This window comes from Impatiens glandulifera, chromosome 8 (genome assembly GCF_907164915.1).
Source record: "Impatiens glandulifera chromosome 8, dImpGla2.1, whole genome shotgun sequence".
NCBI lineage: Eukaryota > Viridiplantae > Streptophyta > Magnoliopsida > Ericales > Balsaminaceae > Impatiens > Impatiens glandulifera.
The window spans coordinates 15,169,820-15,196,399 of NC_061869.1; the positions used below are offsets into that span (position 1 = coordinate 15,169,820).

The 26,580-nt window shown below is 32.4% G+C and overlaps 2 protein-coding genes and 1 long non-coding RNA gene across 3 annotated transcripts; 2 read left to right on the forward strand and 1 right to left on the reverse strand.

Moving 5' to 3' along the window:
• Positions 1-158: 158 nt before the first annotated feature.
• On the forward strand, positions 159-5,278 carry LOC124913067 (beta-amyrin 28-monooxygenase-like). The gene is made up of 4 exons (XM_047453690.1): positions 159-187; positions 3,141-4,015; positions 4,103-4,293; positions 4,976-5,278. Exons 1-4 carry the CDS (start codon positions 159-161, stop codon positions 5,276-5,278), a joined length of 1,398 nt encoding a protein of 465 aa, XP_047309646.1.
• An 11,599-nt stretch (positions 5,279-16,877) lies between these two features.
• LOC124913068 (beta-amyrin 28-monooxygenase-like) lies at positions 16,878-19,071 on the forward strand. The gene is made up of 3 exons (XM_047453692.1): positions 16,878-17,820; positions 17,908-18,098; positions 18,769-19,071. The coding sequence occupies exons 1-3, from the start codon at positions 16,878-16,880 to the stop codon at positions 19,069-19,071; spliced, it is 1,437 nt and encodes a 478-aa protein (XP_047309648.1).
• Positions 19,072-20,749: 1,678 nt separating this feature from the next.
• LOC124912679 lies at positions 20,750-23,099 on the reverse strand. Its single transcript, XR_007096710.1, has 4 exons — positions 22,388-23,099; positions 21,694-21,795; positions 21,066-21,125; positions 20,750-20,982 (listed from the first exon to the last, which is right to left on the reverse strand). It is a non-coding gene; the product is annotated as an uncharacterized LOC124912679 (long non-coding RNA).
• Between the last annotated feature and the right edge of the window lie 3,481 nt (positions 23,100-26,580).

Below are 26,580 nucleotides of genomic sequence, written 5' to 3' on the forward strand. Positions count from 1 at the left end.
ACAAATGTTGTGAGAATGTGTCTTAGAATCCTATAAAGAAATATGAATGCATAAATCATTCAAACACAATAATAATATATTCACATCAATATGTTCATAATTCATCTCAATGTTGTAAAATACTAAAATGAATGCAATACATAACACATAAAACATATATGAATGCAAGTTCATGTGACAAAGATAGGTAAATGGATAAGTTTGTAACCAATTATACTTCTTTTCAAGTTAAATCGTTTTAGTTATATCCCTAACAAAGTTGTTAGTTTTAGCGTAACGTTTTATACTTTGCAATTTTATATATCATGTTTTCTCTCTTTACTACGAGAGAAATTTTACCTAATTTATTTAAAATACTAACAGTAATTCAACTTTTAAGAGTTCTTATTATTTTTTTTGTAATTTTAAACATAAGCTACATAAAGGAAGAGATCTATGTAAATGTTTAGTTACGACCAAAAATGACTTTCCACTACTTAATGTTTTTACATGCCCACCATATATATAAGACAGTCTCTATTAATGAACTATTTTATTTTAATTTTATGTATTTTTAAAATTTATTTTATTATAATTTTATTAATGTGATTAACATATATTTTAATTTAATATCATTAATATTATTTGATCAATTATAAAATAAGTTAAAAATTATTTAAAATAAATTATAATTTTTTATAACAGGATATATTAATTACATGCATTAAATGAATTAAAAATAATATATATATATATATATATATATATATATATATATATATATATATATATATATATTTGTTAGCAGGGGTCAGCAGTAGTTGTTCTAACATATATAGTAGTCATTCAAATAAAAAAAAATGTTTAGTTATTCTTAAAATAATTAAAAACAATTAAAATAAATATCTGTTTTCTTACATTATTTGAGTACTCAAATTCAACTCGAATTGATCCCAAGTACTCGAACTCAACTCATCCCGAAATTAATCTAATATAAATTACTCAATTCAAAATATCTTACCAAACTATAAAATAAAATTAGTCATACTCGAATTCAACTCATCTCAAAATTGATCAATGATAATAATTATACTAAAAGTCATATAAAGAAATGATTGCATTATATATATAAATAAGAGTCTTACATCTAATAACAAAAATATTACAAAAACATGAATTTTTAAATGTTAAAAAAACATTTCAAACACAATATCATTAACTATTTAAAGAACAATAATGAAAACACAAGCTAAAAATTTTCATTCAACAAAAATAATAATATAAAATCTAGCTTTAACTAGTTCGAAGATTCTACAACATATTTAATAAGCTCACCGATCACATCCCCGTTTATTCAGAAAAAACTCGTTGTCGTCGTAATAATAGTGTTTTGACATAAATGAATAGGTCGACCGCGATTATTAAACGGCCTATTGTTTCTTTTAAGGCAAATGATTTACCTGAAAATAATCGAGATAGAGATCATATAATGTACTCATTTAAATTTAAAACTTAATGGAGGTTATAATTCATGTAATAAATTTTTTAAACACTATTCAGACTCATTTTATCATATCTCTAGTCATTTCTTTATTAGTATTTAAATTCTAGTCACATATGAAAATTTTAAAAGAGTTAAAACTACTTAATACGGGTAATATAAAAAACTACAATGAGATACAAGCAAATCTTGTCGGTCTTCAAAATGTCACACCACTATACTAAAACCTAAAAGCCATTAGAAACTCACCAAATTACATTGTTTACCTTTAAATGGTAAACCCAATCTTTACATTTTATCTTAATTTTTGAACCCTTTTAAAATAAAAGAAAAAAGAAAAAGAGTAGATGACATTTCACTAAAAAAAAAAATGGTTTTCCACAAAATATATATCATATTATTAACTCCTCTAGTCAAGTTGTTGTAAGTGCTGAAATAAGCATTCATTGTTTATTAATGTTTAACTTAGGTTTAATTAATTAATGTTGTTGATCAATGATCAGTACCTGCCCAAAGTCAATGCTCATGCTTAATCAACACACCAACAGCCTATAAATTATCATCTCAGCAAAGTTAGTTTTCTAATTATGTAAACTACACCATATAAAACCCTAGCATAGGTAGTCTACACAAATATTCAACATATTTTTTATAGCTTATTTTCTATTCTTTAAAAAGAAAACATGTTGAAGATTTTTGTATTAGTTTAATGCAGATTATGATGATTATATGTATTATACATATAGAGATGAAATATATACACTATATACTACAAATAGGAATAATCAAATTAACCGAATAACATGTCCAAATCGGACTGAACTCTTCTAAATATAACTCATAATCAACTTAAATCGAATAAAAATCAATTAATTTAATCTCAAAATCAAATCGGTAGAAGTTTAGAGAGACATTTACCCATAAACATATTTAATCTAACACATTATTGAATTGTACAATTATTAAAGAGAGAATAAGTATAAAAAATAAATTCTTCTAAACTTTAGGTGAAAAATGTTTAAAATATTTCAAAGCATTGGCATAAACATATAGTATCATATGCATCTTATACAAACATTTTAGCAATTATTTACTTAATTAATAATTGTTAACTAAAATATATACTTTTATATAAATTGTAAAATGTTAGTAATTGATTAATGACATCAATTTATTTTTTCTTGAACTCAAAAGTAAAAGGTTATAAACTTCATAAATGTTACTAAACTTGTTGTTGTCATTTTAAACATAAAAAGTTTCCTTTTATAATTCTTCATTATCTGTATCTGAATCAATGATATGTTCAGGTGTATAGTTAATTATAAATATTAAATATAGTACTACTAACATAATTATTTTTTTAATACATATATTTCTTTGAAAACATAATCTAACCAATCAAAGAACATTTGTAATTAATGAAAAGCACATGCAATGTTGATCAAGACATATATAGTCAACTGAAATATTTTATTCTGAAATATTTTATAAACTAAAATATTCATAAACACACATTTCAAATATCTATTAAAACAAAAGGAAACAAGATCAAATAGCTCCCCAAACATAGCTAACACAGTTTTAATCTACATCATGTACTTCTTCCATGCCTCTCTTGTTGTTCTTCTCTGTTTGGTCATCCCATTAATTTTGGTGAAAGTTTTAACTCATTGGAACGCTGTTACTCGAGGGAAGTCGTCGCTTCCCCGGGTACATCGGGATGGCCTTTTGTCGGCCAAACACTAGAGTTTTTGAAAGCTGGTTGGAGTGGCCATCCCGAGAAGTTCATATTCGATAACATTAAGAAGTATCGATCTCTCATCTTTAGAACACACTTGGCTGGATCCCCAGCCGTCGTCTTCTGTGGGGCAGCTGCCAATAAGTTTGTATTCTCGAACGAAAATAAGCTTGTCCAATTGTGGTGGCCAAAAACAATCACCAAGTTAATACCTTCTACGTCCAATTTCGAAGAATCCCTTAAACTAAATAAGATGCTTCACAATTTCTTAACCCCGAAGACTCTAGAACCCTATATCGGTTTCTTGGACATAATCGCGCAACGACATTTCGCTTCACATTGGGACAATAGGGAACAAGTCACCGTGTTTCCACTTATGACAAACTTCTCACTCGCGTTGGCTTGTCGCTTGTTCATCAACGTTGATGATCCCGAGCTCGTTGAAAAGCTAGCAGATCCTTTAGAGCAAGTCTTGAGGGGGACCGTTTCGATGCCCATTGACTTGCCATGCACAAGGTATAACTGTGCCATCAAATCATCCCGTTTCATTATTAATGAATTTACGACGATCGTAAAGCAAAGAAAGACCGATTTAGAACAAGGAACGTATAAATCCCCTACACAAGATTTACTATCACACATGTTGCTTACTGGAGATGACAACTTTGTGAAGGACTCTAACATCGCGGAAAAGATCCTGGGATTAATTATAGGCAGTGACACGGTCGGTTCGGCATGTTCTTCCATTGTCATGTTCCTTGCCAAACTCCCGGATGTTTATGAAAGAGTTTATAAAGGTATAGATCATGATTCATGATTAATGTTAATTGAAATGATTTTTTTTGATGATTAATATATAGTTCTTTTTTTATGCAAATAAATAGAGCAAATGGAAATTGCAAATTTAAAGAGTTTAGGTGAATTGCTGACTTGGAATGATGTTAATAATAAGATGAAATATTCATGGAGTGTAGCATGTGAAGCAATGAGGCTTGCCCCTCCTATTCAAGGCACCTTTAGGGAGGCCTTGACTGATTTCATCTATGAAGGCTTTTTAATACCAAAGGGATTGAAGGTGAGAAATTATCATTATTTATATGATCTCTTTTACAAATAAATTTTGATATGAATGTTAGTTTGGATTTCTAATAGTATGAAAATTGATTTAGATTAGATAATATTTTGAAAGATAACTTATATAAATAATAATATATTCATAAATTTGTTAATGTTTTCTAATTCTAACTCAAACTAAGACTCTGCTCTCAAAAGTTTTCAAACGATACTTGTTTTTGATAAAAATGTTTATGTTAAAGGGAGATCTTTAATGGGTCTTTACTACATTGGTTACACTCAATCAATTCTATATCGGACTCCATATTCGTGTGGATCGAATATATCAGATATTTTGGTCGGTTTAATAATTGTTATATATCTAATAAATCATATCCGATAAGTTTTAAAATAATTTTAATCATCTAATAAAAAATCTAAGTAAAACATATCAATATAGTAATAATTTTAAACACATTTTTATTAAACAAAAATGTAAAATCAAGTTGGTATAACTTCTTTAAACACTTTTTAAGACCTTTTATTCTACACTAATATGTTAGTTATACTCCATTAAGACCTTTCGTTCATCCATATCAATGTATATCTCGATTGAGCGGTTCAAATTGATTTGAATGCTCAAGCTAGTTTATATAATAGATTTTTTCTTATTGTAAGCTATATTTTTCTTTTATTCCACGCAGATATATTGGAATGCGAACTCGACACATAAAAGTGCAGAATATTTTCCTAAGCCCAAAGAATTTGATGCCTCGAGATTTGATGGGCAACCGGTACAACCCTACACTTTTGTCCCTTTTGGTGGTGGGCCGAGGATGTGCCCTGGCAAAGAGTATGCCCGTATAGAAATACTTATTTTCATGCATTGTTTGGTGAAGCGATTCAAATGGAAGACGATGATTCCAAGCGAGAAGTTAATTGTCGATGATAGGTTTAGGCCCGAGAAAGGTCTTCCAATTCGTCTTTTTCCTCATCCAAAAGCTTAACATGTTGTTATCTTGTTTAGCTAATAATATCTTGAATAAGTACACTATTTAGTAAATATGCTTCTATTATTGTTGTTTAATTATAATATTGAATTAATATATGAAACTTTTATAATAAGATTAAACTAAATAAGCAATTTGGCGTAGTTGCTATGATGTAAAACACCAAAATCTCTTGGAGATAGATTTTAGACCTTGTCAAACACAATCAAGGACTATATCTCAGCTGGAGAAGATAGATTCTATCAATATTAGACATACTAAGGTCGGATACAATCTAGATCTAGTTGATACATATTTTCAAAAAAAACCCTTGCTCTCATCTAGTTGTTTTGTTATTTTTCAATAAGAATTGATTAGTTTTTAATCATCATTCTTAACTTTTACTACATTGAATTGTAATATATGAACTTGTTAGACTAAGTTCTTTAGTAAGTAACTATGTGATTATGACATATAGAATGCATTCGTTATCTTCACGATTTTCGCAAACAAGGTATCATTAATAATCGTCGTTCCCACATCGGTATATATGGGCTATCACAGACCACACTACAAAAAAAAAGACCTACGGCGACGCTTAAAAAGATTTCTCCCAACCTTTAAAAGTTGCCAAAAATGTTGACGCTTATTCTTGCATCGCCGAAAGCAGGGTGGACGTAAGTTTTTACCACGCTTATTTAAGCGTCGGTACAAGCGTTGCCGAAAGACAGAAGTTTTAACAACGCTTAAAAAGCGTTGGCAATGACTTTCAAACGTCGCCAAAAGTCTCTTTTATTTTTAAACTATATTTTAAAAAATTTTTAAAATTTTTATTTATTTTTATTTCTACTTTTGTTTTAGATGTTATTTTAATTTTTTTTATAAACTAAATAAAAATACCAAAATTAAAAAAAGCCTTATATATTCAACAACCTCTTAACCAAACCTATTCATACATTGTTGAATAGAAATAGGAGATATCTAAAAGCTTTACAGTACTTAGTTTCTTAGGCTACTAAAACTTGCCCTCTTACTCTTGTGTTCTCCTTTCTTTTCCGCACGAGCATTTGCATTGTAGGGAACCAGATCAATAAAAGACATTTTGTTGGTCATATCTCGCTTCAAAGTAGAGAGGCTAGCGTGCAATGGCTTCTACGATATAGGCTCGCTTCCTCTTCTTGTTGCTCGCTGTCTACAAAATGAATCTTCACTACCGCTCGATCCCTAGATTTAATTAACAATAAAATTCAGTAAAATTAATGAAGTGAACAACCCAACTTCTTTGTTTGAAGTTTTGCCACATTTTCTATACTTGAGGGAATGAAAGCGACGAAAGGTGAAAAACGGAAAAGGGGGCCATTTACAAAAAGGTATGAAAAACAAAAAACAAAAAGTATGAAAAACAAAAAACAGAATACATGGGTTACCTTTTTATATTTGGACTTTGACCTGGATACTGGAGACATTTCCTACAAATCAAATTGTTTTCTAAAAAATACAAATAATAATTCAGACAACACATTTTATATATAATAAAAAAAAGACTTAAATAATTAAATAAATTTAAGAACATTAGTTAGTTAGTTAACTTACCACTCATGTTCTATTTGTTTAAATAAAATGCATTAAATTTCAAGTAATTAGCTCCCATGAAAGAGAAGTTCTTAAAACTTTATTACTTTTTATCATTTAACAATTTGAATATGGGCAATCTTTATGGGCAATCTTTACACTTGAGCACACACACTAGAAAATCTCTCTACTAAATTAAGTAACAAATAAATTATTTGGATTATATCATTTAATTATAATTAAATATTATTATTTTTAATTAATTAAATAAATAAATAATTTATTTTAAATATAAATAATATAATAAATATAAAATAAATATACATATCAACCAAACTTATAAATTAAAAATAAAATTTATAAATTAAAAACCATTTGTTCATACCAGTTGTAACCATTTGTTCATACCAGTTGTAACCAGAAATAAAGTTAAAAACTATTTATCGATTAAAAATCATTTACTACATTTGTTCATACCAGTTGTAACCAGAAATACAGTTAAAAATTATTTATGGATTTATCAGAATACCAAACTCCATCTCCATCTCTTTCATGAGCCAATGTGGTTTGGGTATGGTTGAATCTAGTATATGTTAAATGTTTTCATGTATTTTATTTATTAACAAATTTTTTTTTATCTATAAATACATTTTTTTACATATTTAACATGTTTTTACTATTTTAACACAATTTTAATTTGTTTAACACGTCACGTTTTATCTATTTAATACACTTTGATCTATTTAACTAATTTTGACACACGTTTTTATCCGTTTAACAGACAATATGATCGTTTAATATATATTTTATTATTTTAATATGTTTTTGACCAATTTAATATAGTTTTGACATGTCTTTTATATATATATATCGAAATTGTTTTGAAAAAAATCACAATAAATACAAAGAAGAGGCATCTTTTATTCAATAACGAAGAATTTGAACCAAGATTTTCAGATGAATGGAATGGGGTAATAGTATATCTACTACATAATGGGAATTGGAAGGTGAGAATTTGTCTTCTAAAGAAGGAAATGTGTTTTTCTCTTATAAATAATTTTAACTTTATGGAAAGATTCCAAAGCCTAAAAGTATTGTTATCATCCTTTTTTTTTCAAAACAAAAATATTTTCAAATTTTAATTTCTAAAAACTAAAAATAAAAATAGGGTCGGAGAAGGGAAATCACTCATTCTTAAAACCAGCATTCTTAAGACCAAAGAGTCGGGCGGAAAAGGGAGGAAAGTTCTCCGTTCCTCGTTCTCTTGTAGTTGGATCCTCCGAAACTACAAGGATCCTTAGTTAGAATGGGTTTCCAGCTCCTTTGAGTGGGATTTTGAGAAGAGTTGCTATTTGGAGAGCACGATACGATGAAAGTTGTAAGTTTTGTTCGGGGAGAGTTATTGTCTATCGTTGGCCTCTATGGTAGAATCAGTCGAGGGGACTTGAGAGACGGTGGTTTACCCTGCGGCGGATGTCAGCGGTTTGAGTCCGCTTATCTCCAACTTTTGAACTTAGCCGATATAAAGCTATATGATAACACCCAATTTTTCAGATTCGGCGGTTCGATCTATGATTTATCATTCATAGACATTGATAAGATTCTTTCATTTAGCAGCACCTTAGGATGACATAAACTAAGATAAAATGTAAAGATTGAGTTTACCATTTAAAGTGATGCAATGTAATTTGGTGAGTTTAGAATGAAGAAGAGGAAGAAAGTTGATTTTCAAACAAGTTAAGGTATAATACAGAAAACCATAGAGGAGAATACTCAAAATACTAAAGCTGAAGTAGAGGTTACCAAGGTTGTTGTAGAGGATAACATAAATGAAGTTGAAGGAAACAAATACAAGAATCCTGAAACTGAAGTTGAGAACAATAAATATAAGAATCCTGAAATCCTGAAAATAATATTTTCTATCAAATTAGTATGTGTTCGTTCATAGAAAGACACACAATCAGAATTAGCAAATTTCATCTTCTTCAATTCAATCTCCTTTTTTTTTGGGAAAAACGACTTAGCGTCATTTCATTAAAAATTCCCCAAAACGGGAAAAAACCACGAGTTTAAGAGATCATTCTAGACAGTCCTAGAATGATTTTGAAGTCGTAACATTCTGAATAAAAGCTAAAAAGCTTAAAACGTAAATGAATTATCTGTTTACAATGCTTTCAATTCTAGTGAGTTTAAAAAACGGTAAACTCCAGTTCCTGCAGATATTCCAGTTCTGCTCCGTGCTTGGAATTCCTCTCCACGTTCTCGCGAGGGCGCTGCAATCCGATATAATATCTTTCCATAACTCGTCAACGCTCCTGCGGGTTCTGCCATATACTATTGCATTCCGTTCTTGCTAAATGTTATACACCACTGCTCCAAAGCTGCACTTGAACATGCTTGTTGCAAATCTATTTCCCTTGGCTTTGAGTAGTGCTGCTTCTTTGATTTCATTCCATTTTCTCGTGAAACTAATCAGCTCCATGATTTTATAGAATCTGTCCCAAAGCTCCGAAGCAATACAACATCTCTCGAATAGGTGATTTATGGTTTCTTCATTTCCTATGCATAAAAGACAGCTCGTGTCCGGGATGCTCATATACTTATTGATACGATCACGAGTGCTAAGTCTTTCCCAGAAGGCGAGCCATAGGATGAACTGGTGTCGAGGGATAATCTTCGTTGACCATACAAGAGGAGCCTATTATACTTTCTGCGCTTTTTCTCGGATTACCTCCCATATTTTCTTCAATACCAGCTTTCCATTGTCCTCAGTTTTCCATTCATAAATATCCGGTCTGTCGTGTAGTTGTATGTTACTTATATGATCAAGTATCATCTTTCCTTCTGGAATTCTTCTCAAGAGCAAGTTCCAATTCCCGTATTTGATGTCTCTGATTTTCGCTTTTGTGCATTCCCTTCTAATAGTGTATTTTGAAACTCCTCCTTGTCGATGATAGGCTAGTTTTCGAACCAGGGGTCATGCCAGAATAAAGTGCTTTTCCCGTCCCCTAGTCGGATGTCATAAAGATCTGCAATATCACTTATTAGTTTAAGAATCTTTTTCAAAGACCAGCTCATACCTTCGTGAATTTTGCAGGTCCAGATGCTGATTTCGTGTTTCATAAACCTCGTATGCACCCATTTGATCCATAGTGACTCCTGATTGCGCTCCAAAGCCCACAAATGCTTGAAGGTTAGAGCTTTGTTCCACTCGATACAGTTCTTCAAGTCGATGCCTCTCTCGTCCTTCGGTTTGTAGAGAGAGGTCCATTTGACTTTCTTTCCTCCTCTTCCACTACAACCCCAGATAAACTTTCTCATCAGCATGTCGAGTTCCTTCATTACCTTCTTCGGAATGATCATTTGCTGCGCCCAGTAGCCAACTATGCCCATAACCACGGTTTTGATAAGTTCGATCCTCCCTGCATAAGAAAGGTTCTTCGCTGCCCAGTCATATATCGTGTTTTTTACCTTTTCAATCAGCGGTTTGTAGTGTGAGATCTCGATCTGCTTCGCAGTTAACGGAATTCCTAAGTACCTTATGGGAAAGTTGCCTTCCTTGATGCCCATGATGTTGAATATGTCCTACTTTTTTTCGTCTTTCACGCCTCCATAAAATGCCACACTTTTGTTTTCATTAATAGTTAAACATGTTACCTCAGAAAAGAACGTCAGTGCAACCCTAATAGTTTTAATGGAATCAACGTCTACGTGCGCTAGAATAAACAAATCGTCAGCAAAGCATAAATGTGTTACCTCCTCTACCTCACAGAATGGGTGAAAGATGTATGAACGATTATTTCGGAACATCGTGAAGATGCTCTCAAAGATCGCAATGATAGCTACGAAAAGGTAAGAAGAGAGGGGGTCCCATTGCCTTACCCCGTTTTCACCATTGAAATAGCCTCCGTGGACTCTATTGACACTAACAATAAAGTAGGATGATGAAACGCATTGCATAATCCAATCGATAAAAATCATAGGAAAGGCAAAAACAACCAAAAAGTCTCGAATGGCTTCCCATCTAACAAAGTCGAAAACTTTCTTGATATCTATTTTGAAAGCCACTCTCGGGGATATTTTCTTTTTCCCGTAACTTTTTCATAGGCTCTGTATGAGAAGAATATTATGAGAAATTGTCCTACCGGGGATGAATGCAGATTGATTAAGATTTATTATTTTTCCTATTACATTTTTAAAACGTTTAGAAATGATTTTATAAATCACATTGCAACAAGAAATTGGTCTGAAATCTTGTACTTTCTCAGGTACTGCAGTTTTCGGGATCAAGGTTAGAACCGCTGTATTTCATTGCTTTAACATCTTCCTATTTTTGAAAAACTCCAGAACCCCATCAGTAACATCTTTACCCACAACCGACCAATTGTCTTTAAAGAACTGTGCATTAAACCCATCAGGACCCGGACTTTTATTTCCATTGATACTAAACAGAGCTTCTTTAACCTCAACCTTCGTGACCACCCTTATCAACTCGCGACTATCTTCTGCAGAGATTTTCCTATCAATAATCTGATACAAGGTATTTAGGTAACTTTGATGCTGCTTTCTTGTACCCATAAACTGCTTATAGAAATCGATAGCCAGATCTTGTACACTCTTTTGACCCTGAACATATTCACCATTATCATTCTTCAGCCTATACACATTGTTTCTCATATTTCTAGCCTTGTATTTTCTGTAGAAGAAAGTTGTGTTTTTGTCACCCAACGAGAGCCAGCTCTGTCTTGATTTTTGTCTAACAAAATTCTCTTCAAGCAGACTGAGCTTCCTGAAGTTTTCAAGCACATATCTTTCTGTTTCATTGAGTTGTCATCACTATCATCCTTTAATAATTTTTTTTGAACCTCTTCTAGTTCTTCTTTAGCAGCTAGAACTCTATTGGAGATATAGCTGAACTTCTTCTTGTCAAAGCTTTGGAGATGATTCTTCAAGAGCTTAAGCTTCTCAGAAACCATGTACATGTTGGAACCTCTAACATCTGTAGACCATATGCTTTCGAGAATATCCTTGAATTTATCATTATCCATCCAGAAATTGAAAATTTTAAAGGGCCTTTTGAACCTTTCTTCCTTTTCTCATAACAATTTAATCGGACAGTGATCAGATATACCCTGATTCAAAACATGAAGTTGACTTCTCGGAAATTGGTTAATCTAGTTCTCATTTACTAGACATCTGTCAATTCTACTTTTTCTAATTTGCTCATTCCCTCTCGTAGAAGACCAAGTGAAGAAGTTCCCAGAATTGGTAGGCTCGATACAACCCATATCTTTGATGCAGTCATTAAAGTCAATCGTATCCCGAGTTATCAATACCAATCCAGTTTCTGAGACAAATCCAGAGGAGTCTTCTGACAGTGCTTGAGTTGCTACCATAGACAATAGAAATATTAAACATGATTCTTGTGATTCACTCTTTGACCTCCACCAGGATTGCTTGATCATTCGAAAAGAGAGCCCTGACCTCAACAACTTTGTTATCCCAAATAACCCAGATTCTGCCCGTTTTGTCATTTGAGTTGTGAATGATTTCCCAACTACTATCAATACACAGTTTTCTAACCTTCTCAACGTTCCGATTTTTGACTTTTGTCTCAAGAATACCCATAATAGTGATCTTCTGATTCTCAATGATCCTCCTGATTTCTTTGCATTTTAGAGGGTCATTGAGTCCCCTTATGTTCCATGTCACTATATTCATGAATGAATATAAGTGTTGGGTTCCTGACTTTCCAGACTGTCCAGGACCTCTTCATTAGAAAAATCATAAGCATCACTTGCCTCGCTATCCTCAATGGCTACAGTTTGATTACATGGAATACTATTGTCATTGAGTGAGGGTTGTCTCATGTAGATCTCATCTTCTCCCGTGATAGAGTTAGTGGCTTTTGGATTTAGGATCTTTCTGCTTTGTCTTCGATTTTCATCTTGTTCTGCTTTAGTAGGTCTTTTCTGACTTTGAACCTCTTCACTACTGGATTCATGTCTGTTATCGATTTTAATTCGCCCTACTTCAGAACTAAGGCTCACTGCCTTATTCAAGACCAAATTGTCTTCTTCTGCACTTGATCTTTTGATTTCACAAAACCCAAGATTTCCCAGTCTATTCTCAAGATCTTCTTTATTACTTGTTCCAAGATTCTCTTGTTCATCATCTCGAAAGGTGGCTCTAAGCCCAAGGATCATGTCATTTCGAATTTTAATGACATTATTTTTTCGGTTCTTGCTTGCATTCCTAGAACTGTGAAGAGTGGACTCACGACCTATTGGAGTGCCTTCAGACCCAATTTTGCTTATTTCATATGGGCCAAGTATTCCCCGTCCCATAGATCTTTGAATTCTAGAAACTTTGGAACCAGGACATGTAGTTACATCAAGACTAGTTCTTTGATCAGTATTGGGACTGGTGGAGTTAGGACCAAAAATAGTATCATCCACAATAATAGGACTTGTGCTAGTATCAGGACCAATATAGCTGGATCAGTAATGGTTGCACATTTTTCATCAGGACCGGTAGTAGCAAGTCCGGTAGCTTGAGTAGTTTCATGATCAGCAAGTCCAGGACCAGGCTTAATATGGTCAATATGGCTAGGAACAGTAGCTTTAGGAGAAGCTCTAGGACCGGTGTGTCTATGTCCAGCTTTATCAAGACTGATACCCTGACCAGGACCGACGTTTTGAACATGACCTATTCTTGAGAAAACAGAATACCTAGGACCGGTGCCCTAAACATGACCAATATGATCAACGTTAGTAGGGCCAGCTTGTACCCTTACCCACTTCATTCTTTTTCCTATCTTCTTCCTTACCCTTATATGTTCTTACTTTTGGTTGCCCATCTTATCATCCTCAGTGTGTTCATTGTTGTTAAGTTCAGACCTGTTCACATTTCTCTCAACCTGGGCCTGGTTAATGTCATTGTTATCGCCTACTTGAGTGTTGTTATTGGCCTTCGATTTTAGATTATTATTGATTGGACATTTATTCGTAGCGTGTGTGAAAGTGCTACACCATATACATCGATTTGATTTCCATTTGTATTGTACTCCAATGTCAAATAAATTTCTCAGTCTATCTTTAAGTTCAAGCTTGATTGGAAGAGATCTACTTGGATGGATTTCAACACTAACTCTGGCCACAGATGCACGCTCGTAGCCTTCCATTGCTGGGTCAAACATAAGTGGTTTGCCTATAATGCTTGAAATATAAGCCAGACCCATTGGGTTGCACAGATGTGGTGGAACATTCTTGAGATTCACCCAGATTTGTTCAAGTTCAGGCGGTCTATGATTAGTATTAAGTTCCTCGATCCACTTGTACAACTTGAATCTTTTTCCCCTGATAAAAGTATACTCGCTCTCTATGATCGACTTTATTTTGCTTTCATTCCTAAAGGATAGAAAGTAGAATCCATGATCATTGATTGTGATCCTCTCCAGACCAGAGGATTCCCACTGACCCATCAACGTTCTTTTAACCTCAACAAATGGTGCCTTCATGTTGCTCATAAAATGACCAACTATGACAAACTCCCATGCCTTTATGCATTTTTCTTCAATTTCTGGTGGGAGCTCAAACCGGTGCGGATGATCAAGTGTAATTACCTTTGGGAATAAGGTGTCTATCTGGAATTTTCCCTTTTCTGGATCGCTCATGGCATTTTCATTCCACACCTTTCCTTCTTGCCAGGTTTTGTTTGGGTTGCTCATGATTGTGTACACCTTTGTTTTATTACATTTCGAAATTTCCTTCATGGCGTCAACCGTCCACTTGATCACTTCATCATATTGGTCTTTGTTGAAAAGATTCCAATTCTTTAGATAGTGACTGTTGAACTGAGCATTCAACTGATCATTTCTTTCCTGTGGCATCGTAATCTCTTGTTTATTAATTTGGAAAAATAGCTTCTTCATCTGGTTTCTCAGTCCTGTCAAATTTGCTATTTCGTTTTTCCTCATTGATCATGTTGGACCAGCAGTAGAATCCTTGTTATCAGCCTGAGTATTTTCTTTGCCAGGAATTGCAGTAGTAGGAGCTGAGGAGATGACTGTTTCAGGGATGCTATCTTTCCTGACTTGTTTGTTCTTTTAGGCCCATCTAACCCTTGTATTTCCCATAAAATCGTTGTCTTCAATTGTTCCAATCTTCTTTAGAATATCCCTTCAGTGCTCTTCTCTTGTGTATCAGTTTTCCTCTTTTGAATGCTGTCAATTGACATTTCAGGATCCAGATTAACGAGTGGAGAAAACGCACCCGGGTTCAATAACTCAGGGTTAGCCTCGGGTGTCACGGTTTCCTTGGGAAGAGAAAGAAGAAGAAGGCCACATGATGTAGTAGATTTATATGGAAATAAACACCCTGATTTGAATAATTATGAGCTGCTATTGATTGTAATCTATTAGTTTATAACCTTTGTTGTATGGTTGTGTGAATGTTACTAATCAAATACTTGAGGATCTGTTGATTGTCATCCTTTAATCATAACTAGGGTCTATCTAGTTATGATTCTGACCCTCCCAATTTTTAATAAAATTGTATTAACCATTTTTCCAAAAAAAATTACAATAATGAGTTACAAGAAAGTCTTGTCGGTCTTCAAAATGTCACACCACCGGACTAAAACCTAAAAGCCATTAGAAACTCACCAAATTACATTGTTTCCCTTTAAATGGTAAACCAAATCTTTACATTTTATCTTAGTTTTTGAACCCTTTTAAAATAAAAGAAAAAAGAAAAAGAGAACATGACATTTCACTAAAAAACAAAAAAAAAAAAAAACAAACTGGTTTTCCTCAAAATATATATCATATAACTCTTCTAGTCAAGTTGTTGTAAGTGCTGAAATAAGCATTGATTGTTTATTAATGTTTAACTTAGGTTTAATTAATTAATGATGTTGATCAATCAGTACCTAATAATTAGTACCTGTCCAAAGTCAATGATATGCTTAATCAACACACCAACAGCCTATAAATTATCATCTCAGCAAAGTTAGTTTTCTAATTATGTAAACTACACCATATAAAACCCTAGCATAGTCTACACAAATATTCAACATATTTTTTAAAGCTTATTTTCTATTCTTTAAAAAGAAAACATGTTGAAGATTTTTGTATTAGTTTAATGCAGATTATGATGATTATATGTATTATACATATAGAGATGAAATATATATAATATATACTACATATTAGGATAATCAAATTAACCGAATAACAGGTCAAAATCGGACTGAACTCTACTAAAATAACTCATAATCAACTTAAATCGAATATAAATCAATTAATTTAATCTAAAAATCAAATCTAATCTGTAGCAGTTTAGAGAGACATTTACCCATGAACATCTTTAATCTAACTCATTATTGAATTGTACAATTATTAAAGAGAGAATAAGTATAAATAAATAAATTCTTCTAAGCTTTAGGTGAAAAATGTTTAAAATATTTCAAAGCATTGGCATAAACATATAGTATCATATGCATCTTATACAGACATTTTAGCAATTATTTACTTAAAGTGTATTAATGGTAATAATTGTTAACTAAAATATATACTTTTATATTATAAATTGTAAAATGTTAGTAATTGATTGATGACATCCATTTATTTTTTCTTGAACTCAAAAGTAAAAGGTTATAAACTTTATAAATGTTACTAAACTTGTTGTTGTCATTTTAAACATAAAAAGTTTCCTTTTATAATTCTTCATTATCTGTTTCTGAATCAATGATATGTTCAGGTATGTTCAGGTGTATAGTTAATTATGAATATTAAATATAGTACAACTAACATAATTATTTTTTTAATACATATATTTTTTTTTGAAAACTTAATCTAACCAATCAAAGGACATTCTTAATTAATGAAAAGCACATGCAATATTAATCAAGACATATATAGTCAACTGAAATATTTTATAAACTAAAATATCAATAAAAACACATTTTAAATATCTATTAAAATGGGAGGGAAACAAGATCAAATAGCTCTCAAAACATAGCTAACACAGTTTTGATCTCCATCATGTACTTCTTCCATGCCTCTCTTGTTGTTCTTCTCTGTTTGGTCATCCCAATAATTTTGGTGAAAGTTGTAACTCATTGGAACGCTGTCACTCGAGGGAAGCCGTCGCTTCCCCCGGGCACATCGGGATGGCCTTTTGTCGGCCAAACACTAGAGTTTTTGAAAGCTGGTTGGAGTGGCCATCCCGAGAAGTTCATATTCGATAACATTAAGAAGTATCGATCTCTCATCTTTAGAACACACTTGGCTGGATCCCCAGCCGTCGTCTTCTGTGGGGCAGCTGCCAATAAGTTTGTATTCTCGAACGAAAATAAGCTTGTCCAATTGTGGTGGCCAAAAACAATCACCAAGTTAATACCTTCTACGTCCAATTTCGAAGAATCCCTTAAACTAAATAAGATGCTTCACAATTTCTTAACCCCGAAGACTCTAGAACCCTATATCGGTTTCTTGGACATAATCGCGCAACGACATTTCGCTTCACATTGGGACAATAGGGAACAAGTCACCGTGTTTCCACTTATGACAAACTTCTCACTCGCGTTGGCTTGTCGCTTGTTCATCAACGTTGATGATCCCGAGCTCGTTGAAAAGCTAGCAGATCCTTTAGAGCAAGTCTTGAGGGGGACCGTTTCGATGCCCATTGACTTGCCATGCACAAGGTATAACTGTGCCATCAAATCATCCCGTTTCATTATTAATGAATTTACGACGATCGTAAAGCAAAGAAAGACCGATTTAGAACAAGGAACGTATAAATCCCCTACACAAGATTTACTATCACACATGTTGCTTACTGGAGATGACAACTTTGTGAAGGACTCTAACATCGCGGAAAAGATCCTGGGATTAATTATAGGCAGTGACACGGTCGGTTCGGCATGTTCTTCCATTGTCATGTTCCTTGCCAAACTCCCGGATGTTTATGAAAGAGTTTATAAAGGTATAGATCATGATTCATGATTAATGTTAATTGAAATGATTTTTTTTGATGATTAATATATAGTTCTTTTTTTATGCAAATAAATAGAGCAAATGGAAATTGCAAATTTAAAGAGTTTAGGTGAATTGCTGACTTGGAATGATGTTAATAATAAGATGAAATATTCATGGAGTGTAGCATGTGAAGCAATGAGGCTTGCCCCTCCTATTCAAGGCACCTTTAGGGAGGCCTTGACTGATTTCATCTATGAAGGCTTTTTAATACCAAAGGGATTGAAGGTGAGAAATTATCATTATTTATATGATCTCTTTTAGAAATAAATTTTGATATGAATGTTAGTTTGGATTTCTAATAGTATGAAAATTGATTTAGATTAGATAATATTTTGAAAGATAACTTATATAAATAATAATATATTCATAAATTTGTTGATGTTTTCTAATTCAAACTCAAACTAAGACTCCGCTCTCAAAAGTTTTCAAACGATACTTGTTTTTGAAAAAAGTGTTTATGTTAAGGGAGATCTTTAATGGGTCTTTACTACATTGGTTACACTCAATCAATTCTACATCGGACTCCATATTCGTGTGGATCGAATATATCAGATATTTTGGTCGGTTTAATAATTTTTATATATATAATAAATCATATCCGATAAGTTTTAAAATAATTTTAAACATCTAATAAAAAAATCTAAGTAAAACATATCAATATAGTAATAATTTTAAACACATTTTTATTAAACAAAAATGTAAAATCAAGTTGGTATAACTTCTTTAAACACTTTTTAAGACCTTTTATTAGTGTATCAGTTATACTCCATTGAGATCTTTCGTTCATCCATATTATATCTCGATTGAGCGGTTCAAATTGATTTGAATGCTCAAGCTAGTTTATATAATAGATTTTTTCTTATTGTAAGCTATATTTTTCTTTTATTCCACGCAGATATATTGGAATGCGAACTCGACACATAAAAGTGCAGAATATTTTCCTAAGCCTAAAGAATTTGATGCCTCGAGATTTGATGGGCAACCGGTACAACCCTACACTTTTGTCCCTTTTGGTGGTGGGCCGAGGATGTGCCCTGGCAAAGAGTATGCCCCTATAGAAATACTTATTTTCATGCATTGTTTGGTGAAGCGATTCAAATGGGAGACGATGATTCCAAGCGAGAAGTTAATTGTCGATGATAGGTTTAGGCCCGAGAAAGGTCTTCCAATTCGTCTTTTTCCTCATCCAAAAGCTTAACATGTTGTTATCTTGTTTAGCTAATAATATCTTGAATAAGTACACTATTTAGTAAATATGCTTCTATTATTGTTGTTTAATTATAATATTGAATTAATATATGAAACTTTTATAATAAGATTAAACTAAATAAGCAATTTGGCGTAGTTGCTATGATGTAAAACACCAAAATCTCTTGGAGATAGATTTTAGACCTTGTCAAACACAATCAAGGACTATATCTCAGCTGGAGAAGATAGATTCTATCAATATTAGACATACTAAGGTTGGATACAATCTAGATCTAGTTGATACATATTTTCAAATAAAACCCTTTCTCTCATCTAGTTGTTTTGTTATTTTTCAATAAGAATTGATTAGTTTTTAATCATCATTCTTAACTTTTACTACATTGAATTGTAATATATGAACTTGTTAGACTAAGTTCTTTAGTAAGTAACTATGTGATTATGACATATAGAATGCATTCGTGAAGATTCGCAAACAAGGTATCTTTAATAACTGTCGTTCCCACATCGATATATGGAAGCTATCACAGATCACATTACAACAAAAATGACCTACAGCGACGCTTAAAAAGATTTCTGCCAACCTTTAAAATCGTCGCCAAAAATGTTACCAACGCTTACTCTTGCATTGTTGAAAGCAGGGTGGGCGTAAGTTTTTACCACGCTTATTTAAGCGTCGGTACAAGCGTTGCCGAAAGACAGAAGTTTTAACAACGCTTAAAAAACGTTGGCAATGACTTTCAAACGTCGCCAAAAGTCTTTTTTATTTTTAAACTATATTTTAATAGTTTTTTAATTTTATTTTTATTTTTATTTCTACTTTTGTTTTAGATGTTATATTAATTTTTTATATAAACTAAATAAAAACACCAAAATTAAACAAAGCCTTATATATTCAACAACCTCTTAACCAAACATATTCATACATTGTTGAATAGAAATAGGAGATATCTAAAAGCTTTACAGTACTTAGTTTCTTAGGCTACTAAAACTTGCCACTCTTACTCTTGAGTTCCCCTTTCTTTCCCGCACGAGCATGTAGGGAAGCGGATCAATAAAAGACATTTTGTTGGTCATATCTCGCTTCAAAGTAGAGAGGCTAGCGTGCAATGGCTTCTCCGATAAAGGCTCACTTCCTCTGCTTGTTGCTCGCTGTCTACAAAATGAGTCTTCACTACCACCTAACCCCTAGATTTAATCAACAATAAAGTTCAGTAAAATTAATGAAGTGAACAGCCCAACTTCAAACAACAATAAAGTTCAGTAAAATTAATGAAGTGAACATCCCAACTTCTTTGTTTGAAGCTTTGCCACATTTTCTATACTTGAGGGAATGAAAGCGACGAAAGGTGAAAAACGGAAAAAGGGGCCATTTACATAAAAGTATGAAAAACAAAAAACAGAATACCTGGATTGCCTTTTTATATTTGGACATTGACCTGGATGTTGGAGACATTTCCTGCCAATCAAATTGTTTTCTACAAAAAACACAAATAATAATTCAGACAATACATTTTATATATAATAAATAAAGACTTAAATAATTAAATAAATTTAAGAACATTAGTTATTCATTTAGTTAACTTACCACTCATGTTCTATTTGTTTAAATAAAATGCATTAAATTTCAAGTAATTAGCTCCCATGAGAGAGAAGTTCTTAAAACTTTACTACTTTTTATCATTTGACAATTTGAATATGAGCAATCTTTACACTTGAGCACACACACTAGAAAATCTCTCTACTAAAATAATCACACATAATAATGGTGCATAATTATGTTCTAAGATTTTAATTTACCATTTTTTTCAGAAACTTCACGCTCTTGTTCACCTTTAAGTTTCTTCTTTTTCCAGAGTATGCAATACTACTGACTCCAATACCACAATTTCTCGCTCATTTCCTGCATTTTTTTAACATCATACAAAGATAATTTTGGGAAATAATCTGTTTTTTCTTATGAAATATTGACAAGCCTGGGATTACCTGTGTAGATGTCATCATGTTTGGGTTCAGGCAGAGAACAGTTTGATGCAAGTTTTTGACCTGGTAACCAACCAATATATGGAGAAGCTATTAGAAAACTAACCCAATTCAATGAGTTAATATATTTAAATCAAGTTTTGAGAATTCATTACTTGTGCTATGGCATTGAAGACTTATCTCTGCAATCAATCTTTCAAGAACTCTGAGTTGAATCACTAAAAATAACTTCTAAGAGAGGTAAAGTAATCTCACTTGAGGCACTAATGAAGGTTAGAAGATCCTATAAACCACAAGAAAATGCAGCAACTCACTCTCAGAGATTAAGGATGAAAGATGACTTGATTATGTCATTTTGAAAGAAAAAAATTGCTTGAGATATTTCAAAATGTTCCCATTTGGAACTACTAATTGTTTTGTATCTTAAAACAAAAATATTTTTTTCCAAAATTTTACCAAGACAACTTTCAGACCAGTAAATGAAACCAGAAGGTACAAGAAGCAAAGTGAACACAACACTTGTAGGTTTCATTGCTGATATGTAATTATATTCTCCAATTCCATGGCTATTCTTATCTTGCATCTCCGTCTAAGATAAATAATAACCCGAGCAATCAAGTTACGGACTTACCTAGATTACATAATCTTGTTTGTCTGATTTAAGGAATCTTTTGAGAATCCCAAGGAGAAAATGAGTAAAATAACTCATCTAGTGAACCAAAAGAGATCCAACCTGTAATATGATAAATTAAATATTTATATCTCTAATGTTCTTTTTACTCGGATAACCTAACTTTTAATAATATACATGAAACTTTTTATATTATTTAAAAATAATAAAGGAAGAAGGTAGTGGATATTCACCAATAGAATCAACAAAGTCTGTAGAACTTAATGGACCAACATTCTTTTACCAGAATTGTTCCATTAAATGCATCAATTGTCAGTACAAGAACCTTTGAAGGGAACGGTGAATGAAATATCAACTGAGCTTAAATCCTGAACCCATTTGAAATATGCATGAAACTTTTTATATTATTAAAAAAAAGAATTGATTTGGGTCATTAAGCCCACAAAGTTAGACTTACCATTCCCTTCTTTCTTCTGAAATAAACAACTACAGTAAGAAGTATCACCATAACATCTTACCAAGTCATTTGCACTAAATAAATACATTACTTAAGAAATCCAATAAAAACAAACAATATTTTTTTGAAGTCAGCTTTTATTTTCTCCATAGACATCATCAAGAAGACAGTTGCCAGAAATATGCAAACTTAGTAATACAGATGAAACAAATTAGTGGGAAAAACTCAGAAACATACCTAGAAAGGGAACAACTTCCATGACCCGCAGATCAAGGCAAGCCCTAATGGACAACGTTGTGCACGGTTGATTCCATACCGAGGCCGAGTTCTAAAGAACGTCTGTAGAATTCTTTATTTCAAATTTGACTTTATCGTCGTCTCAAATTAATGATCAAATTGTAATTGAAAGATTCAATACATACTAATAAAACAGAGTTCCGATATGGAGGTCTTATATGAAACATCACGTTTGTTTTAGAGAATTTAGGTTAACATCTTCAAGGTTATAATGACATTGTATTATTCAAAATTCGAGCTACAATTTACAATCTACAAAAATATACTTCCTAAAATCGGTTTCAAAGCCATACTTTCCAGATTGCATACTTCAACATACTACTTTTAAAACAGTGTTGGATCAAAAGTTTGAAATATGTCTAACTCGTGATTTGGTTCAGCAACATTCTGGTGCAGTTTTAAACCTAAACTAATGAGCTTAAAATGCACTGATTTGGCTTACTATTTTAGGTATCTTTCTTTAGTCTATTCAAGCAATATTTATTTCAGAATGCATTATGCAACATAAACCGCTTGTTAACATTAACTAAAAAGGAAAATATTAAGATCAGTTTATCAAATTCAAGCCTTTTAAAGTGAAATAAGAGATTAGCTTTAGCTCACATAATTATCAAGGTCTGATTCTCAATTTTAACTAAAGAAAAACGAAAGTCCCTATGGTCATTCCACAATATCAGTATTCTAAGAAAATTACCAAAGGAGAGGACTCGCCGAAAGTAAAAAAGTGAATCCATGCATGAAAATAATAGGCACAATGAAATAAACTCATACAGATCGATTTGAGAGAAAACAAGCGGATGAAGGAACTATGATATCCGAAAACCTCACCATCTCTATCGTCATCGAAGAGACTAAAGGCTTCCTTGAATTCGGAGATCTGATCATCGGTGAGCTGATCTGCCATTTGAATTGACTTTGGAGAGTGAGAACAATCGCGGGGAAGAAGAGTGTCTGAGCTGAACTGGTTAGGTTAGAAAATGAGGTGGTCTCACTAATTAGGTTAGGAAAACATAAAATGAATTGGTATTGGGCTTTTCTATGTATATTGATTCCTAATAAAAATAGTATTAGGCTTTTCTAGTATATTAATTCCTAATTTAAAAAATATATAAGTTAAATTTTTATTCTTAAATATAATATAATGTTTAATTAATTAATTTTTATTTTTTATTTAATTAAATTTAAATAATAATTAAATAAAAGATGGATGTTAATAAAAAAATAATAATAATATTGTAAAAAAATTTAAATTTAATTATTATATTATAGTGAAATAAAATATTTATAAATTTTAGAAGTAAAACATAAATATATATATATATTAAAATTTAGAATAGTTAAATTATAAGTTTTTTATATAAAAAAATAAAGATGATGGTATAGGTATAAAGGTTGGTAAAAAAAAATTCTTTTAATTTTTAGCCACCCTTAATATGCGTTGGCATATAAGGGCTGAAAGTATATTTTGATGTAGTGCCAGCTAGAATTGTGACTTTTCTATTTTTTTCGTTACAAGTTGCTTTGTTGTAGCAAATATTTGTTCACAAAACAATATAGGCAGCTTCTCTCAATACAAGCCACAATCTACACAAATTTATTACTTAACCAACAACTAAGGATTAGTGAAACTCTAGAGATGATGATTTTATTAAAAACAGAACTTGAAGAACAAGAAGAAAGACATGAAAGAAATTGAATTTACTCAATTGACAAGACCAAGATTAAGGATACCCCAAGAAGTGTTTGGCCAAGACTTGTCTTTAGACTTCATGAGAACAACTCTATCCCAAGCAATCCAACCTTCCCAAGTCACCCTCTTATCCAACGGGCTTCCCCATTCCAACATCAACCTCACTCCTTTCTCTGCCTCCATCTCTGCTTCCTCAAATATCCCCTGTCCTGCATACACTTGACCTAGAACCACATGAGGTTCTCCCACGAATGGATTCTTCTCTATCGAATTAAGCAGCAGCTTTACAACCTTCTCCTTTTCTCATTTCCACCATTGCAGACTGCTTCCCAGTATAATTCCCTACCAGCTATTTTCTCCTTTGAATCTAATACTCGAGTGCAGTAATTAAAGACCGGAGGGATTGCCAGCTTCAGTTCTTCATCTCTGTCTTCAATTGATTATGTTTCAGATTTACCTTTTCCACTAAATTAAGTATACCCATATTCTGTAGCGATATCACTTGAACCATCATTTCCGTATACAAACCAAATGGTTTGTTATTGTGATAACAAGATGCCAAAATATATCTTTCTTGTTATTTATCTCAAATGGATTTTTACAACTTTTTATAAGAAAGCATAGACTCTTCATATGCTTGACTCTTTAAATAACAAAATAAATCATACTGCATATTAAATAGCTTCCACTCAAAACTCTTGGTTATCTCACTCACCCCTTATTATTACTCTAGGAATTTAAACATAAAAAACCAAATACCTTATTAATTTAAGTTTATTTAACAGTTATCACTTCTTCACTTTGGGACAAGGTATTCAAGACATTGCCTCAATCGAAGGCTTCTCAGAAAGGTTTATAAACTGGATTCTGTATTGTTATAATTGAACCACAATAATCGATAATAAAAAAAATGAACAACAAGAATTATGTAAAGAACCCTTTACGGGTGAAAAACCACGGACAGAAGAGAATGTTTCACTATATCAAAGTTTGTACAATTTTGGTGGCCAACATAAAACCGAGAAGAGAAAAGACATTGTGTCAAACCCATTAAGTGTATATATATAAATATATATGGTATATAAGTTAAATGGGGTCAAACCCATTAATAAGGTCCATACCGTGTAGGCAAAGCCTGTCGGTCTAACAAGAATTCAGAACACAAACTCTAACAATCTCTACCTTGACATGAATTCATTTTTTGATAGGAAAACCACAAAATCAAATCTCTTCCACCAAATCCCTAAGGGCATAACTCAACAATGAAGACCAACCAAGTTCAAGCAATGTTCAAACATGGTAATAGGAAGTGACTTGGTCATTATATCTGCAGGATTATTGTGTGTACTCACATTACTCACAACAACATCACCACGGACAATGACATCATGCACAAAATGATACCGTGCATCAATGTGCTTAGTCCTCTTGTGAAACATCTGATTCTTCGTCGGAAAAATAGCATTCTGACTATCACAAAAGATCGTAGAAGTCTATAAATCTTCACTAAGTTCGTCAAACAAGTCTTTCATCCAAATTGCTTCTTTTCAAGCTTCTGTAATTGCCATGTACTCTACCTCTATAGTAGACAAAGCAACTATAGCCTACAACATAGTCTTCCAACTAATAGCACAACCACCAACACAAAAAATGTAACTAGACAACGATCTTTTCTTATCAAGATCTCCAGCGTAATCTGAATCAAGGTAACCGACAACTCCATCTCTACTCTTCCCAAACTGTAAACAAACATTAGTAGAACAACATAAATATCTAAGAATCTACTGAACTGCTTTCCAATGTTTCTTACCAGGGTTTGCCATATATCTACTAACAACACTAACCGCATATGCTAAGTCAGGTCGTGAACAAACAATAACATACATAAGGGAACCAACGGTACTAGAGTATGGAACTCACGACATTTAATTATCATGAATATCTGACTGTGGTGACCAAGAAGACGAAAATCTAAAATGAGCAATTAGTGGAGTACTTATTGGCTTGGCACTTTGCATGTTAAACCTACTAAGAACTTTCTCGATGTACCTCTTTTGACTTATGTACAATTTACCAGCGGATTGATCTCTAAGAATCTCCATTCTAAGAATCTTCTTTGTTACACTTAAATCTTTCATCTCAAACTCGCAACTCAACTATGCTTTCACCTTTCTAACCTCTCTTTGATCCTTGGCGGCAATTAGCATATCGTCAACATACAACAATAATAGGTAAACGAACGACCCATCATCACAAACTCTAAAATAGACACAACTATCGTAATTGCTCCTCTTGAAATCACGAGTGGTCATAAATGTATCAAATCTCTTATATCACTGCCTCGGTGAATGTTTCAAACCATAAAGAGACATTTTCAGTTGACATACGTAATCCTCCTTTCATAAGGCTACTAATCCCTCTAGTTGTTGCATTAGATGTCTTC